The sequence below is a fragment of the Tachysurus fulvidraco genome, chromosome 8, assembly GCF_022655615.1.
Source record: "Tachysurus fulvidraco isolate hzauxx_2018 chromosome 8, HZAU_PFXX_2.0, whole genome shotgun sequence".
NCBI lineage: Eukaryota > Metazoa > Chordata > Actinopteri > Siluriformes > Bagridae > Tachysurus > Tachysurus fulvidraco.
The window spans coordinates 5,302,653-5,315,383 of record NC_062525.1 but is presented as its reverse complement, the minus strand read 5'-3'; the positions used below and the strand labels follow the sequence as shown (position 1 = coordinate 5,315,383).

At 37.8% G+C, this 12,731-nt stretch overlaps 1 protein-coding gene across 3 annotated transcripts; it reads right to left on the bottom strand.

The window, feature by feature from the left end:
- Nucleotides 1-795: 795 nt before the first annotated feature.
- btbd17a (BTB (POZ) domain containing 17a) lies at nt 796-10,138 on the bottom strand. 3 transcript variants are annotated; one of them, XM_047817052.1, is made up of 4 exons: nt 10,101-10,138; nt 5,982-6,225; nt 2,789-3,074; nt 796-2,458 (listed from the first exon to the last, which is right to left on the bottom strand). In XM_047817052.1, exons 2-4 carry the CDS (start codon nt 6,088-6,090, stop codon nt 1,438-1,440), a joined length of 1,416 nt encoding a protein of 471 aa, XP_047673008.1. In that variant the 5' UTR covers nt 6,091-6,225; nt 10,101-10,138; the 3' UTR covers nt 796-1,437. The 3 variants fall into 3 exon arrangements, with proteins under 3 accessions (XP_047673008.1, XP_027016235.1, XP_027016234.2); XM_027160434.2 differs by lacking the exon at nt 5,982-6,225 and having other exon boundaries at nt 10,101-10,135; XM_027160433.2 differs by lacking the exon at nt 10,101-10,138 and having other exon boundaries at nt 5,982-6,300.
- Between the last annotated feature and the right edge of the window lie 2,593 nt (nt 10,139-12,731).

The following is a 12,731-nucleotide window of genomic DNA, read 5'->3' as shown; positions in this document are numbered from 1 at the left end:
CTAGTTCTCCCCAAATAATTCCTTTATTAATTCATCACATTATAATATTAATGTGACATAATGTTTGGGATTTCAGTAGATGTGCGGTTTCATCATTCAGTTTTTTTTGGCAGTTCTCTCTGGACAAGAAATCATGAAGTCTTTGTTTTGTCATAGAAAACAATACAAATCAAAATCATTGTAGGACTATGCATGACAACTAGCTTAGGAAAGAACATTTTAACAGGAAGGCTGACAACCTGACACCTCTGACCACTTATTCCGGCCATAAAATGACACATTATTCGTCAGTCCCTGATGAATCAAAGCAAAGCACTATGTCTCCAGCAGGTGTCGCTGTTTTACATCTACGTAACATAAAATTACATAAGGCAACTACACATGGTGACATTATTCATTCATTCATTCATTTTTTACCATTTTTTACTTCTGGGGTCTCAGGCGTCATCGGGCATCAAGACAGGATACACCATGGACAGAGTGCCAACCCATCGCAGGGCACACACACACACACACTCTCATTCACTCACACACTCCAGACAATTAGACAGAGATGCCAGTCAACCTACCATGCATGTCTTTGGACCAGGGGAGCAAACCGGAGTACCCGGAGGAAACCCCGGAGGCACGGGGTGAACATGCAAACTCCACACACACAAGGCGGAGGCAGGAATCGAACCCCTAACCCTGGAGGTGTGAGGCAAACGTGCTAACCACTAAACCACCGTCTCCCCCCCTCCCCCCCCCCCCCCCCATGGTGATATTATGTAGCAGATATATATAGCAAATCATAAATCATAAATCACTGGCTTTATTTGTAAGGAAGGAAACAAAAAAGAAGCAGATTACAGATTTTGCTTAACACTAATGCCTTCAGAAGTGTTTAACTTATACATTGAGCATATGAAATATTCCCATATCACCAGATTTAATTCCACAAGGTATGTAAAGACCTGCATTAGTGAGAACTTAAACAACCAATTGTTGATACGTGTGCTCAAATTACTGCAGATTTACTGTATGTCACTGCACAAGTTCTACTCCGTGGTGGTCAATGAAAAGCAGCAAATAGAAAAGAACACGGTGTAAAATAGTGGTCAGGAACTACTGTACTATTTTGTGTTTAAATATACATTGCTTATATTATATTTGTTTTTGTATATTGTATATTTTTATAAATTCTACATTTAAAAAAGTGTGTGGTTTGCTTGGTTCTTGTGTATAAGGTGAAGTTTATAATAGACTATAATGTTTATCTTAAACCCCTTACAAATTCATCTCAAGGGACAAAAAAAAAACATTTCTTATTTGCTGATTATATTATCAGAAACATAGGATCGGGGGGAAAACCATAATTCATTATGAGGGAAAACCATAGGTCAGCCATGCAAACACTTCTATCACCTGTATTTTTGGTATTTATAGGAAACCATGATTTTATTTTATTTTTGAGGATATAAGTGTCTGATAAACAGGTTTGATGATAACATGCAGGTGCAGCCAGCCATCCACCAAATACTCAGAGGTGCTCTCATGTAGGTCGCTGTCAGTCAGGAAATCGCCGTTCTCTTCTGTGCTCTGGTGGAAGTTGTACACACGGCGTACTACAAGCAGGCCCTGAAGCCGTGCGCACACGATCACCGTCTTCTGAAAGACGACACCCGCGATGTCGGGGCTGGATGAAGCAGGTGTGATCACGATACGTGGGTTACCGTCAGAACGTGAGCGTGGCGAGAACAGTGCATTCCAAATCACACGTTTGCTGGAGTCATAAGCACTCGGGCCCAGCTGTGTGTGAAAGGCAGCCGTGCGGTCGTCACGTGCTGGGCTGTTAATGAGCCACGCACTGCCCCACGCTGCTGCTAGATAATTGCGTGGGATGAACAAGCTGCAGTTCACATCGAAAAATTTTGCAAACAGTGGTGGTGGTGCTGCGTGGAACTGGTAGGCCTTGTACAGGAGATCACGCACTGACTCGTAGTAGCGCAAGAGCACTGGTGACTCACGCTGCAAGCGGAACAGCTCACGTGGTGGGATCATCGGGTAACGCACAGCACGCAATATGTTTTCTACTGTCAGGTTGTCTGGCTCGTTGTGCATTAGCCAGGTCTCGAGGGCCTTAAAGAGCTCAAGTTCACTGTGCAGCACCAGATCAGAGCGCTGCAGCAGAGCCAACAGAAGCTGGGAGCTGATCGACGGCCATTGTGAGCTTCGCAACACAGACGTCGTGTTCCGCAACAGGAACTGCAGGCAGCTGACACGAAGGTTGGCATTTCCCTCTGCGGTTGCGTACTCATACCAGTGAACCACGTGACCACTCAGAGAAGCACCGGGCAGATTCTGTATCATGTACTCAGTTAGACCATGTTGGAGAACTGAGACACCGTATTTGGTGGCCAGTTCATGCAGAGCAGTGGTTTCATCCAAACGTAAATGCAGTTCACCACAGTACAAATACCTACAGAGAGAAATCATGATACTAAGACAAAAATAAGAATGCACCAATCACACTGCTTCAGTTGTTGATACGATGAGATGTGAATGATATAAAATGAATCTAACTTTTTCTCTAAAAACTTTAATCTCTTTAAGACCTTCCCATAAACTACATCTACAACGTTTCTTTATACTGTACCTTCTTTAGCTTTATATCTTTTTCCACAAGTGATTCAACCAATGCAGTAAATCTTTGTAAGGTCTACATAACCAAAGATGGACACTCTTATTATCTACAATAGTTATCATTTTATCTGTTCTGTCATCTCATTTAATAATAATTTCCCTTCACCTGATAAACTTCTCAAAAACGTTGATGCACTCTGGACTCTCCATCAGCACCAACGTGCTTTCGTTCCTCTTCTCAAGCAGCTTCTGGAAGGTATGGCTCTGCAGAGACAGCATGAGCGTGTGGGCTTGGATCACCTTAACCTCATCCCCACCTGTCGACTCCACGCGCAGAGACACGTCGCTGTTGTTCCCGTGCAGCAGTAGAGCCTCCAGCTGGGCCTTGAAACGCTCAGAGTGACTGATGACAGAGACACTCTTGTCCACTTCTTCATCCAACCTCAACAGACCTGAAGCAGATAGAAATAAAGAGATACAGAGTGTGTATGTGTACAACCCATGGTAATATTAAATAAATAAAGCAAATAATACACAGCAGGATGGTTAATGGATAACGCATAACGCATACAAGATGTTCTAACGGTGTTCAGTCATATTCAGAGAAATTCTTGACGGATTACAACTAGTGTACAGATTGTGAACTTTCAGATAAACAGATTCAGCATCTTGTTACTGATTATAAAGGGAATATTCTGTGACTTTTATATATTTAAAAAAAAACACAAATAAAATACAGAAATTCGACTGGAAACTCTGCTCTTCACACGTGATTATTCTATCTTATTAGGGTCTTATTATTAGTACCATTGCTAGCATTATAATTGACTCATCACGATTATAGGGTCGTATTCGGAGTTAACTGTGCGGTTAATACAGTGAGGATTTCATTTAAAAATGTTGTAATTTTACAAGTTTATCTAGAATATACAGACACAAGAATTATGCATAGTGGATAGAGTTTGTCTAAAGCAGGGATTTTTCTTGTTTTTATGTGAAATTGCGACTTGGAATAAATTAATTTATGTGATTTGCATAGTCTAAATAGCCCACCAAATGAAGTAACTGTGCTATATAAATAAAAACTTATATTGTAACTTTACCTGTGTAAATATTTAAATACCGCTAGGACTTTATAAATACAACGTATAGTTAAAAAATTAAATAACAGGAGTAATTAAATAATTAGAAGTGACAATATTTGATGAAACAGCATCCTGTCTTTAATCTTAGGTCCTGATCATGGATACGATGAAGCTTTTAGTAAATAATGAATAAACAAAGGTATATAAGAATGAAAAAAATATAAGGTAAGTAGATACATATTATCATTATTATTATATATACATATAGCTACAGCTCTTCGGTTTGATAATGCCATTCAAAAACATCGCTATATTTAGGAAGTGTAAATAGGATTGTTAGCGAAGTGATCTAGCCTTTCAATAAATAAGCCCAGACGCATTTCTACTACAAACGCAGGCTAATTTATAGCCAACATGTCGTTATGAACTTAATAAAAATATACTTTTACAGGCTACTGTTAAATAAAAATATCACTAAGAACATGAAGCAAATCAACAGATAATTTAAATCTCTAAAAGAAACTAGCTATCTGTTAGCTAGCCGGCTAGGTCTGTAATGTTAAATTTACTGTCGGTACAGAATACTGTGTGTATTATATCATATAATACATGCTGTGTAAAGAGATTATATCAGAGATGTTTTAGATATTGTATTTAAACTTAAATTGTTTCAGCACATTTAGAATTGGATGATCTATAAGTCTAAAGAGTCGAAAATGTAAGAATCATAATTACAACATGCACACGACATCATGAAAGTTCAGTGTGCTACATTTACAAGCTTTTTTATGGTTTGTAGTGTGTAGTGTAGTAGTTATGCTCTTCCTGAATATCATTGATAAATTACGCACTCAATAATAACGAGCAAGCTTCAGGCGGACCTCATCGACCTCTCTGTGATGAATATGAAGTTTTGCAGTAGTGCACTGAGGTGTGTTAATAGAAATTGGCTGTCTATGGTGCATGTGCGTGCGTGTTTGAACAAACCTACTCGTGTCCTAGTTGCCAATCGACTGTTATAAATAACCACATGATCATGATCTAACCAAATGATCATCAGAGATATCCAATATTTACTTTGTAATAAAATCCTGAGGTTCTTCCACTGACTACTGTCATTTAACCCTTGTATGTTGTTCGTATTTTTGTTACTCAGCCAGTGTTTGTGGGTCTGTTTGACCCGCTGTATTTTTTTTTTAATTCAACACAATCAAAAATTTGATTTTAAAATACTCTACAGATGTTTACTTCATCTCAATTACAAGCAATATGAACAGCATATATGGTTAATATTTGCCCTTTACCTTTATTACATCACATTTTTTAATTAAAGTGCGACTCATTTTTTGTTGTTTTTTAATAAAATGTAATAAAAAAAAGAAAATCAAATTTAATCAACTTATGAATGGGAAAAAAATCAACAAATTTACAAGGAAGCAAAGTTTTTCAAAACTATTGATGTTTATGAATATGGGTCCCACAGACCCGAACACCATACAAGGGTTAAATGTTTCCTACAATGTTATTTGTAGTGGATTGAGATTTAGTCTGTGCTAATTAGCTAAAACAACAAAGGAGCAGCACTTTAGACTTTGTACAGCTATCTCACCTTCTTCTTTGTTCAAAAAGATGTGCTTCTAAAGCTTCAAGACTGTAGCATCCATCTATTTGCAGGACATTCTTGGACTTTAAATACAGCATTTTCACCTACAGTACAATGGAAATCATCCAGATGAGGACGGGTTCCCTTTTGAACCCGGTTCCTCTCAAAATATCTTCTCCATATCGGCTGACCTCCGTCACCCATGGCTTGCTCATTAGGGATTATAACCGATATCCTGAATTTATATATTTATATATTTGTAAAGCTTCTTTGCAAAAGTATCCAGTGCAAAATTTGAAACATTACATTGAATTGATTACCAATATTTTATAACAGTGATATTGAATCTAATACCGATTTTAATAAAGAAAGTGTTCTGTTGGCAGAAGCTTTCGAAATGGAAATCTCTTTAAGAAGAGAGCTTAAAGAAAAAAGAACAAAATGCGCTGAATGTTTGAAATCTCCAGCCAGCTTTAAGACAGTCATTTTGACAAGTCAAATGAATAAGGATAGAACTGTTAGAAGGAATGAAACAAATCCTTGTAGTGTTCTGTCTTCTGCATGCTAATACTGAGAGCAGACTCTCACTGCATCTAAGCCAAGTCTTCTACCTTTATGTCCTTTACTATTATTGAGGAAATGCTGCACAGGAGCTGGTACGATCCTCTTACCTCCGCACAGTGGCCTGATTTGGAGCGACATGGCCATCAGCAGGAACAACAGGTAGACATGTGAACAGACTCCAGGTCCAGAAACACATATCATTTCTCTATCTTTCATGCACTCTGTCGCTTCTTTCAAACAAACTCTTGTTGTTGCCCAGGCTGGAGGTGCGATAGTCTGTCACTATGGATACTCCGGACTAAGAGGGTCAGACAGTTATTCCCATGCACCAGTCCAGAGTTTGAGCCTCCACTGTCAAGCAGACGAAATAGGACGACAGTTACCATAGTGACAGCAGTGATTTGGACATTTCTTCCTGCCAGCATTGTACAATATCGATCAGAAGAGGTAGCAGCTGTGGAGAGGAAGCAGCATCAGAGGTCAGCATGTGTGTGTGTGTGTGTGTGTGTGTGTGTGTGTGTGTGTGTGTGTGTGTGTGTACCATGTGTGCAAACATAAGAGAACATCAAATTGGCAACAGTAGTCAAATGATCACCTCTTATTTCTAAACGATCTAGAGAACATCACACAAAGTGTGTTTCCCTTTGTGTTTGCATTTGCACTACACCAGTGGAGGTTGTGCAAATGCAAATGCAAAAGGAAACGCACTTTGTGTCTACACACATACACAAGTTTCATTAACACACACCCACACACAAGTTTCATCTACACACATACACAAGTTTCATCTACACACAAACGTTTCATCTACACACATACACAAGCTTCATCTACACACATACACAAGTTTCATCTACACACACACATAAGCTTCATCTACACACATACACAAGTTTCATCTACACACATACACAAGTTTCATCTACTAACATACACAAGTTTCATCTACACACATACACATGCTTCATCTACAAACATACACAAGTTTCATCTACACACATACACAAGCTTCATCTACACACATACACAAGCTTCATCTACACACATACACAAGCTTCATCTACACACATACACAAGTTTCATCTACACACACACATAAGCTTCATCTACACACATACACAAGTTTCATCTACACACATACACAAGTTTCATCTACACACACACATAAGCTTCATCTACACACATACACAAGTTTCATCTACACACATACACAAGCTTCATCTACACACATACACAAGTTTCATCTACACACATACACAAGCTTCATCTACACACATACACAAGTTTCATCTACACACATACACAAGTTTCATCTACACACATACACAAGCTTCATCTACACACATACACAAGCTTCATCTACACACATACACAAGTTTCATCTACACACACACGCACAAATTTCATCTACACACACATAAGCTTCATCTACACACACACAAGCTTCATCTACACACACACAAGCTTCATCTACACACACACGTTTCATCTACACACACACACAAGTTTCATCTACACACACGTTCCATTTACACACACACACAAGCTTCATCTACACACACGTTCCATTTACACACACACAAGCTTCATCTACACACACACACAAGCTTCATCTAAACACATACACAAGCTTCATCTACACACACACACACACACACACACACACACACACATTTCTGTCAGTATTTTATTGCAAACAAACGTTCAGTTTAAAAGCTCAAATGAAAGTGATAAAATTCAACATTCTTTAATACATTTTTAAAACTGTATTCATTCACAAATTGCAGTGGGATTAAAAGAATAAAACATTTTGAGTCTTTGATTATTTTCCTCTAACATCAATACAAGATTTTTCCAATGTTGCGGTAGATGTTTTGTAGCTCTGTAAGTGTGTAAAGACTCAATTTTTGAAAGAAAACTTTATATTCTGAAAACTCTATGAGTAATAACATGCTTCCAAATAATTTATGCTTTTAAACTTGTCTATATTTAAAGATGCCCTGCCACGCGCATTTCATTACTTTTGTGGTAATTCTTTTTTATTTTTATTATTTTTTTTATTATACCTATATTTAACCAGGGATAAAATCACATTGAGATAGATATCTCATTTACAAGTGAGCCCCGGCCAAGGTAGCAGCACACCATAGACAACATAAAGACAAATTAAGTACAAAGAACGATAATCACAACACACACATTTCCAACAATAAAACAAGACTAAAACAAGATTAAGAACAAGTGCAGACAGTCTGGAAGGTTCGGTTGAGATACAGCTTAAACTCATTCAATGAGATAAGTACACTCAATTTCAATGATCTTTGAATCTCATTCCAAGCAGTTGATGCACTACAAGTAAAAGCAGTATTTCCAAACTCTGTCTTCATTAACGGGAACATTTAAAAATATGGGTGTAAATCAGGCCCGGCTCCATGGGGGGGCCAGAGTGGGCCTGGCCCACCCAGTCAGAGGCTTGGCCCACCCTGGCCCCACACCACATACAGTAACAGCCAATCACAAAATTGGTGCGATATTCAATTAAGCTCGAGATAGGTTCCTCTCCTAGATAGACAGACAGACTTAGCTCATTCATTCACATTCACGCAACCTTTGAGGTAAACGGACGTGCTTATAAAGCAATAAATGACAGTCACAGTAACTTTATTAGAACTGTTATAGTGAACTTGATTAACACACTATATATGGCCTAATAAAATACATGTACAATTGTCTTAAATATATGGTATTAAAACTATAGACATGAGAGATTAAAGAACCCAAATAACACACACACACACACACACACACACACACACACACACACACACACACACACACACACACACATCTGGGCCTGGTGTAAAATTCATTTAACAGTGGGGGGGACAATAAATATTATATTTCTCATAAGCAACTTTTGAAGGGGGGGGGACACAAATAATACAGTTCAATTGTACTTATAAAAACATGTCCCCACAGTGAAAAACGTTGCTTTTATCATTATTATTGTAGCATGGAAACTGCATCATTATGGATGTTTTCAAAGTTTTTCTCAGGTTCAAATTTACCTTTTCTCCGTCATTTTATCTAGTCTATGACACTGTGAGGTAAGTTTATTTATACTGTAGCACATTTCATACACAATGGTAATTCAAAGTGCTTTACATAAAGAAAGTGAAACTATGATTAAAATAATCACAACAATAAAAACAAGTAATTAAAAAAGGTTTAAAATTTTATTTAAAATTAAGACACTTAAGAACAGAATAGAAATTGATTATACAAAAAAATACAGAGGTCAGTTCGGACGTAGCACAGTGCTCATTTAGTAAATGCAAAACTAAACAATATGCTAATTGTGGCCATTTATGCCAAGTCGTCCCAAATAAAACAGTGCATGGGAAACGGCTTTGGCGTGTTAGGTGTAGTACACTATGTAACAAGCTATTGTAAACAAGCTAACGTTAACTAGATAAGTAATATTTTAATCGCTAATATAGCAGATTCATGGGAAATTACATCGGTAATCGGCATTTTTGAGTCTGCATCAACTGCATTAAAGAGAATCGCTTTATTTAAAGTGAATAAAATCCCCGTACTTAATGGAGTTGAACGTTAATTGAGCCGCAGCCACACACCTGTGTGCAGAGTAGGTGAGATGTACTGGGAAAGCACGCGGTGGGTCAAACCACTGTGAGGAAGGGGAGGGGGAACTCAACTGTTTCTAAATGCATTTTTTGCGTGTTTTTTTTTTTCTACTTACACAATTATTTAGGTATACATACACATATTTTTCACAATAGAGAGTGCGATATTTTTTTAAATAATTTTTTTTTGGGGGGTGAACAACCCTCGGTTGGAGGAATGCCCCCCCCCCGTCCCCACCGGGATTTACGCCCATGTTTAAAAGTATATATCTACTTGAACGCAGTATATATCTACCTGCCCTTGACTACTGACAGTTAGTAGACCTTTCATGTAAAGAGAAAGCTGGCCAACTATGGCCTTGTACACTAATATAAGCCAATGCTTGTATCTTCTTAAGTGAAGTGAAGGCCAACCTACCATTTCATACAGTGCACAGTGATGAGTATAATGATTGGTACGAGTAATAAATCTTAAAGCAGAGTGATAAACAGAGTGCAATGATTGTAAAAAAAAAAAACGTGTCTGAAGTTTACCATGGACTCTGTAATATTTTTTTATGGAAAAAATGCCTTGGTTACCTTGTTTCAAGCCATTCTAGTGTGGTATAGAAAGCCTGCATGGAAGAGTCAGCTCTATTTGCGCCAGTTCTCATTAATATTCAATGAGCTATGCTGCTTGGCTCCGATTGGCTAACCGCTAGGATATGAGAGCATGACTATTCATTCACCCAGCACAATAAGTAGCCTAGGATAGAGGAACTTTGTTTACAATCACCTGGAATTGCGGCAGAATGGCTTCTTCAGGTACAGTATATTGACGTTCAGCCATCCTTGCTGTATAGGAAACTCACTGAGCTACACGAATTATGTGGGCGTGGTCTCAAGTGGGAGAGCTCATGAATAGTAATGAGCTCGATCAATTCCACATAGGGTTGAAAAAAATTCCGGGAATTTTCAAGGCTGGAAACTTTCCATGGGAATTAACGGGAATATATGGGAATTAACGGGAATATATGGGAATAAACTGGGAATTTGATGCAGAGTTGCCTATAACAAGGAAAATGTAGTTAAAGAAAATCTTAACAGCATCATTTTGTTTAAAACAAGATTTATTGCAATTTAAGTTTGTACCCTGCGTTCCTCGGTCACTTGCACACAGCACACTGCTTACTGGAGGGCCATTGAGGCCAAACCCCATGCATGCACTTGCATTCTTCCATAACATGCTCAGTAACACTTTATTTTAGGGTCATTTAACTATTTGCTTATTAGCATGAATATTAATAAAATATTGGCTATTTATTAAGCACATATTAGTGCCTTATTCTGGATTACCTTATTCTACATTCTTAATTGTACCCAATACCTAAACTTAATAACTACCCTACTAACTCTTAATAAGCAGTAAATTAGGTGTGTTACACATACACAGATAATTTGATGACCCTCTCTCACACACTCACTCCCCCTGAAATAAAAAAAAATCCTCTATAAAATAATGTTTATTACAATTATTAAGTTTATTATGTTTATTAGAAGTATAATAATGTTTATTATGCTTTTGTGTTACTCAGTGAAAGAATCAATTAAAGTTCTACTTACAATTAAATCAGTCAGGATGTAATTTTTAAAATTTGTATTTCCGCATGCATGTCTGCTTATGACCAAACAAAATGTTTATTTATGTTTGTATTTGATATTGTTTATATAAATTTCCCTATATTTCCAAATAATTCCCATAAATTTCTGTAAATTCCCATAGATTTCCATAAATTCCCGTAAAGTTTCCAATTTTGAATATCTCCAAAATTCCCCAGATTAAGTTCCCGTGGAACGTTTCCGGAAATTTACCGGAAACTTTCCACCCCTTTGCAACCCTTATTCCACGTCACTCTTTTCTAACTGACCCGATTTCTCCGCTTATTTCTTTTCAGTGGCTAGAACTGACAGGGGAGGTAGCAGTACGTTTTCACATTCCCGACACAACACAAACACATATGGACCTAACACATAAAAAAATACAAGTAAAAACGGTTTTGTGTGGAAGGGCACCTTTGAAGATAGTTTCTATTAAAAAATTCTATTTTCAACCGGACAACATGAAGTCAAACGATAAATTCAATATTTATATATTTTTATAGGGTGTTATAAATATCTGGTAGTTTTCCAGCAATTTTCTTTTTTTTTTTTTTACTGTGCCACGACACATGGTGTCCGTCGCTGTGCTATTTTGAGTATTAAGCTTAAGTGGGCAGATGGAGAGCAAGAGCTGACCCAGTGTAATATCAATTTCCTCAATCTAGTGTGTGTAAGGATCTTTAGCTCTGTTTCTTCTAGTCAAGCTGAAAGAGCAGCAGCTGGAGACGTGGAGCTTATGTTACTTGGTTACTGCCAGCTAGAGGATCAGCAGGAACATGGGTTGGATAGAAGACAGATATGACACACTGGAGAGAGAATAAAGAGCGAAATGCTTCGATGTAAATGATATGAGACGGAGCCTTACTGTTAGGCGGAGTCTGATCCTAATCTAAACAGACTGATATAGACAACATCCTCTGTCCTGTTGTTCCACTAGTCAATGAAGTGAATATACGAGTACTGATTTTAATTTTACTGACACAGCGTTCAGGCAGAGTTGAAGTCCTGGTTTGTGGTTGTGTGTGGGGGTTTTTTCCACCCACAGTCTTCCCAGGATAAGTGCTGGATCTACAGTGACCATGACAAGGATGAAGAACATATTAAAAGTTATTAATTAGTGACCTTGGGAATGATCTGTTAGTGTTACTTCAGTATAGTGCAGAGTGGAATAAGGCCACGACTGCTGCCCAAGGCCCTGGAAAAACAGAAAAAATCAATCAAATCTGCTGGACTAAATGCTTCTCTCTCTCTCTCTCTCTCTCTCTCTCTCTCTCTCTCTCTCTCTCTCTCTCTCTCTCTCTCTCTCTCTCTCTCTCTCAGCCATCTGCTCTTCACACTAATGATGCATGATTGTGCTGCAAAGTATGGCTCAACACTGTAAGCTAAAATATTTTTTTTTAGGAAACCGGTTGTCTTAAAAAAATTAAGTAATGTGTATTAAAAACTTGAGTGAATGTAACTAAAAAACCTGGAAGGGCTGGAATCGTTATCTTAAGTCCAATACACTAAATGCCAAGTTTAGAATCCATTTCTTGCCCCATTACTTAATATCTTATGCACTTGTTGTTCAAG

What these genes read in the sequence shown, in the direction of transcription:
- btbd17a (XM_047817052.1), bottom strand. Translation starts at nt 6,090, where the DNA reads ATGAAAGATAGAGAAATGATATGTGTTTCTGGACCTGGAGTCTGTTCA. An exon ending in AATCAGGCCACTGTGCGGAG is followed by an intron (nt 3,075 to 5,981) that starts GTAAGAGGATCG and finishes TATCTGCTTCAG; the next exon opens with GTCTGTTGAGGTTGGATGAA. An exon ending in GTTTTTGAGAAGTTTATCAG is followed by an intron (nt 2,459 to 2,788) that starts GTGAAGGGAAAT and finishes TTCTCTCTGTAG; the next exon opens with GTATTTGTACTGTGGTGAAC.